A 6,140-nucleotide genomic window follows, 5' to 3' on the forward strand; every position below is an offset into this window, starting at 1 on the left:
TCAAACCCCATACTAGAAAAAAGGGGAAGTTCTACACCTGTGTACCATGCACAGCCTGAGCTAATCAGGATGAGTGCTGCATGGACCTGGTGCTTGTACCTAGCAATCAGATCTTTGGGTCCATCTTCTTGCCCTCATGTGGGATCTAGGGTGGGCCAGTCCCATGCTGCTATTATTATTATTATTATTATTATTATTATTATTATTATTATTATTATTAACAATTATGCAAAAATAGCATGAATATTTATTATTACGGCTAAACAACCAGCATACAAAAATTTCAGCATAAATTTCACATAAACATTAAAATGGTCAATGTGGAACTTAACAATCAACATACTAATTCCATAGACTTAAAATATGTACCCAAGGAAATGTAAACTCCATTAAAAGTTTTCAGAAATGAAAAAAATTGACCCTGCTGCATAAGATCCCAGCAAGCCAAAATAGTCCCTTTAAACAAACAAACAAACAAACAAACAAACAAGGAACTTCAGGATACTTTTTTATTCAGGTGAGAGAAATAATCAGTAAGCATTTGCAAGACTTACTATTCATCTGTAAAGCACCAAAAATTGGCCACACGCTGTACCAACTATTGCCTTAAGTGATGTCCGGTAGAGTATATGAAACATCCTTGCTTTTGAAGGCATTTATTCCCCCCCACCCCGCCATCAAGGCCCCAAGATAATATTTTAGCAACGTAAATATGCCATTTGTTCAAATGTTCTGCCTCCTAGAAAGAGCTTTTCCGGTTTATCTGTCAGAGGTGCCATTCTCAGATCACCACCAAATCTGCCGTGGGCAACTTCCATTTTAGGCTACCTTTCAGCGTTCAATTTCAGTGCCTTACTTTGGCGATGGAGGTAGCTGTTGAGGCCCTCTGCAAGGAGAATATGGAGCGCTGATTGTCAGAGCATTGGGAATGCTTCCAGCTCAGATGGTTTTCTTTGGCGAAGGGGAGTTGTGGAATGTTCGGTGCCAACTTCAACAATTTGCTTGGAGGGCGGAGGGTGTGTGCGTGAGTTTGCTGAGTCAGCTGCTGCTGCCGTCTCCAGCAGAGTCAGTCCAAATGAAAAGAATTATGAGCGTGACCCAGACTTCTTTGTTAGTTTGCATCTTGAAAAAGAGAAAAGATGCCGAAAAACAGTAAGCCACTGAAGTTTATTTTTTATTTTTAGAAAAGATTGTCTCTTAGGTTTTCTTCAGAAGAACTGCTTTCAGAATCAAAAGTAAAAAAAGAGACTGTTTCATATAGACACTTTGTCCTGTAATCAGCCATGGTTCCCCCCCCCCCCCCGCCTGGATTTGCACATGATTGTGGCAGATGGATCACCTGAAATTATTACAGTGGTACCTCTGGTTACGAATGCTTCTGTTTACAAACTCCGCTAACCCAGAATTAGCTGTTCCTGGTTGCGAACTTTGCCCCAGGATGCGAATGGAAATCGTGCGCCAGTGGCTCACTCGCGGTGGGAGTCCCCATTAACAAAAGTGCGCCTCAGGATAAGAACAGTTTCAGCTTAAGAACGGACCTCCGGAATGAATTAAGTTCGTAACCAGTGGTGCCACTGTATGATTATGATGAAGTGTCTGCCATAAACACAAACCGGAAGCCTGCCAGCCTCTGCTCAAACCTTACTTACGGACTTGAAGTGGGATGCAAAAAGTTCGCTACAAATGACTCCAGATCAGTTCAGGTTACCAAAAGCATGGTCAAAGCTATGGGTTGGAGAGAAATACCTCATCAGAACCAAATGCATATTGCTTTCCCTGAACTCATGGATACAGTGAGGGGGGGCGGATATTTGATCCCCTGCTAAATTTGCCCGCTTGCCCTCTGACGAAGAAATGACCAGTCCATAATTTGAATGGTAGGTTTATTGTAGCTGTGAGAGACAGTATAACAACAGGAAAAACCCCAGAAAAGCAGAAGACAAAAGTCAGAGATTGATGTGCATTATAATGAGTGAAATAAGTATTTGATCCCTTTGCAAAAGATGACTTAGTACTTGGTGGCAAAACCCTTGCTGGCAATTACAGAGGTCAGACGTTTCTTGTAGGTGGTCACCAGGTTTGCACACATCTCAGGAGGTATTTTGTCCCACTCCTCTTTGCAGATCCTCTCCAAGTCAGATTTCGAGGCTGATGTGTAGCTACTCGAACCTTCAGCTCCCTCCACAGATTTTTGATGGGATTAAGGTCTGGAGACTGGTTAGGCCACTCCAGGACCTTAATGTGCTTCTTCTTGAGCCACTCCTTTGTTGCCTTGGCCATGTGTTTTGGGTCATTGTCATGCTGGAATACCCATCCTTGACCCATTTTCAATGCCCTGGCTGAGGGAAGGAGGTGCTCACCCAAGATTTGATGATACATGGTCCCGTCCATAGTTCTTGCTGTTATCACTGTGTCTTGCCTCATGGGAACCCACCTACACTTCAGTGCCTGCAAGGGTCTCAGTAAATAACCCCTTAGAATCCACAATGTGTGAGATATTGTTTGCTCTTCCTCCTCAGTTCCTGTTTGCATTGGTTGGGCCTATGCTCCACCAAACACCCCTTCTTAAACATGCCCACATTTCATTAGATTGCAGGAATGGGCACCCTCCCTTCTATTCTGAACAGAACAGAGGTGCCAAGAGTTGCTTCCTGGGAATGAATGTGATGGTGGCTGATGTCAGTGCCTTTTTCCTGTTGATGGGCAAGTGGGGAGGGATGTCTCTCTCATTTTGTGATTGGTGGAGGTTGGTTGGTCTACTCGGGTGAATGGGGTAGTGCCCCACCAACTTCTGTCTGCCCTCAGTTGGCCTCCAAATTACCACCATCTTCTTTACAGCAACTCAGGGGATGACTCTGCCTATTATTCACTCTGGCTCCACCTGGTACTAATCTCCCTGCCTTCCACTCTACCAGGGCCTTTGGCCACCAGCCAACACTGTTTGTGATACTCTTAGGCATGGCAGCCATTTTGTGTTACTTCATGCCCCATGGCAGCTGTTCCGTTATGCCACTCCACCATGGCAGCCATTTTGTAATATGTTCTCATAATTACAAAAAGTGCCCATTGGTGCCCACCTAAACATTAGCAACCCCTGAACTTACAGGAACACTGACAAAGGCAATATATTTGTTTTCCAGTCAGCACCGCAAAGGAAGTAAAAGAAAAAGCCGTCCTGTGAGTGTAAAGACCTTTGAAGACGTGCCTGTAGAACCAACAGTAACAACAGTGGTTCATGACGTAAGTCTTTGAATTTGCTTGTGCTCTTCAGTCCTCATTGCACTTTGCCATTTATTGATCAATTTGACACATGTCTTTCAGGATAACCAGACAGACAGTGGGATGATTCTTGCCTCAGAAGAGCTAAAGGCACTAGAAGATAAATCTAAACAGCTGATGTTGCCCTTTAGGTAAGAAGGGGCAAGTGAGCAATAATGTATGTGTTTGTTTCAGAATGGTTTAGAACAGAAGTGGCCACCTGAAGATTTTATTTTTTTTAAGACTGAAGACAGTACCTGCCCACAGACTTACAATCCAAAAGACATGGCCCAGAAGGAAAGAGGGATGGGTAGGGAGGAGGTAACAAGGGAACCCAGGCACCTATACTTAAAAGTTACATATAGTGACAAACTTCATGTTGGGGAGAAGAGGAGCCAACTGGGAACAGGTATCTCAGCAGGGTCAGTGGAGCCTCCCACCCCTCCCAGTGCCTGATGCAATGGTGGTGGGACGCGGGTGGCACTGTGGTCTAAGCCACTGAGCCTTTTGGGCTTGCAGATCAGAAGGTTGGTTGTTTGAATCCCTACAGCAGGGTGAGCTCCTGTTGCTCTGTCCCAACTCCTGCCAACCTAGCAGTTTGAAAGCACACCAGTGCAAGTAGAGAAATAGGTACCACTGTAGCGGGAAGGTAAACGGTGTTTCCGTGTGCTCTGGCTTCCGTCATGGTGTTCCGCTGCACCAGAAGTGGTTTAGTCATGCTGGCCACATGACCCAGAAAGCTGTCTGTGGACAAACGCTGGCTACCTCGAGATGAGCCCCGCAACCCCATAGTCGCCTTTGTCTGGATTTAACTGTCCAGGGGTCCTTTACCATTACCATTGGTGGTATATGCTTATTTGCAAAACAAAACAAAAATTGAACTGGAAAAAAAATTGCAGAGCGTGTTGTGCAATTGCTAATTCTGTATTTTTATTTTGCAGTAGCCTGGTCTCCAGTAAAAGTAACGAGTCTGTTATGTCTGAAGCTTCAGATCCAACAAGTGGCTACCAGTCAGGATATCATTCAGACGATACAGACACTACGGCGTACTGTAGTGAAGAAACAGAACTTTTAACTCTCCGGAAAGATGCTTCTCAGACTTGCAGTGCACTGGCCTATGGTGCTGGGATGCCTCTTAGCTCACCTTCCGCTTAAGAAATCCTCCAAAAGAAGGAATAACTGGAACTTGCACCAAACACGGCCTTTTTCTGGAGCCAGTGGCATGTGACACCCAAAACATCTACATTCACTGGACTGGAAAGTGTATGTGTTCTTTTACTGCATCTTATTTGATGAGAAGGACCCAAAGTGCTCTGTGGAATACTGGATCCAAACTTATTCTTCAAGAAGCCCATCAGTCACCACCAAGCACTGCCAGGGCTATGCCTGTTTTAGAGTACCTGGTGACAGTGTTGTGAACTGGTGAGGTGTACATGAAGTGGAATATTGATACACTACATTTCTATGCAATGATATGAACATGGAATAGTGTTTGGCCAGAACCATTTGGATTTTCCATTTCGCCAGTGCCTTTCTTGTCTTTGGGCATCTGTCTTCAGGAAGGTGCTATTGCTACTTTGCTGGGCTCGTTGAACTATTTTCATTTATTTCTCTTCAATTAAAGGGGCCTTCAGTCTAAATCTTCCTGGTGGATACTGGCAAAAAGCAGAGGGACTATCCCTCTTACTGAAAGAGGTCATGTTTTGCTGTGTGGTCCTTGATCAGCTGAGGTTCTCGTGTGCATGCACACTTCTTCTGGTGTATCTGAAGAAGTGTGCATGCACACGAAAGCTCATACCAAGAACTAACTTAGTTGGTCTTTAAGGTGCTACTGGAAGGAATTTTTTTATTTTGTTTTGACTATGGCAGACCAACACGGTTACCTATCTGTAGCTGAGGTTCTATCAGTGAATATTTCACACTGAAACAGACAATTCTGTCTTAGCTTGGTCAGTACATATAGGCTCAGTTAAATGATCCTGGAGTTTTACCTTATATTTTTGTGATCCTTGTTTATTTGGTCGCTCTTGATTTACAGAACCATGATTCTTGCTGGGGAGAGGGGAAATCCTGATGTAGTGCCAATGTAGCCCAGCAAAAAGCATTATCAGTAAGGTCACATGTATCGCAGACATGTTGCATAACTAGCTGCTCAGATTTTGACTGATGCTTTTCAATCTAGGAGTTGTTAGAAAGTTTTCTGTGTGTTTGTATGCCAGAGTTTTTAACACGTGCTGTAAATTACAATATTTCCTTTTTTTAAAAAAAGACATTGTGAAACTATTTTGACTGCTCTTACCTTTTGTATTTTTTTAATTCAATACTTGTATAAAATTTCAAAACTTGGGAAGCTATGAGTTATCAGAAGTGGCACATAGAGTATTTATAGCCTGGTTGCGTAGAAAGAAATGTAATATATTGTTGAAATAAATATATGTTATATATAATGAAAAATGTGCTGTTGGCTTCAAGCATATTCTGAAAACTTGTCGTGAATATATATGTGTTAGGGCTGATTCCCAGGTTTCTGTTTGTCCTGCCTCATGTTCTTGGTAAATGCTGTAAAATTTGAGAAGACCTGAATTAAAATGTGTAAGAGGTTCACTTTTACATCAGAATCATGGCTGCCTCCATGGAGGATAACCATAGAAATATAGAATTATATATATTTATACAGTTATATAACCTTATACAGAGTTAGAATATTGGTCCATCTTGCTCTCTACAATGACTAGCATTGGCTCTTCAGGGTTTCAAGATGGAGACATCTACCTGGAGACGCCAGGAAATGAAAAAAAGACCTTCTACACGCAAACAAGTGTTCTACCACTGAGTTATAGTCCTTCTGCAAGTTTGGGCGTGTGCCAAGGGCCCACTGCTGT

At 43.1% G+C, this 6,140-nt stretch overlaps 1 protein-coding gene across 1 annotated transcript in view; it reads left to right on the forward strand.

Annotated features, from left to right (window-relative positions):
- Window positions 1–5,876, forward strand: part of KDR (kinase insert domain receptor) — a 54,934-nt gene extending 49,058 nt beyond the window's left edge. Inside the window, exons 28-31 of the mRNA XM_081875632.1 lie at window positions 3,141–3,240; window positions 3,322–3,410; window positions 4,200–4,988; window positions 5,157–5,876. Coding sequence (XP_081731758.1) covers window positions 3,141–3,240; window positions 3,322–3,410; window positions 4,200–4,413 — 403 coding nt within the window. The 3' untranslated portion in view covers window positions 4,414–4,988; window positions 5,157–5,876. The remainder of the gene's footprint in view (window positions 1–3,140; window positions 3,241–3,321; window positions 3,411–4,199; window positions 4,989–5,156) is intronic.
- The last annotated feature ends 264 nt before the right edge of the window (window positions 5,877–6,140 follow it).

Source organism: Podarcis erhardii, assembly GCF_964252035.2.
Source record: "Podarcis erhardii genome assembly, chromosome: 9".
In the NCBI taxonomy this organism is placed as follows: Eukaryota; Metazoa; Chordata; class Lepidosauria; order Squamata; family Lacertidae; genus Podarcis; species Podarcis erhardii.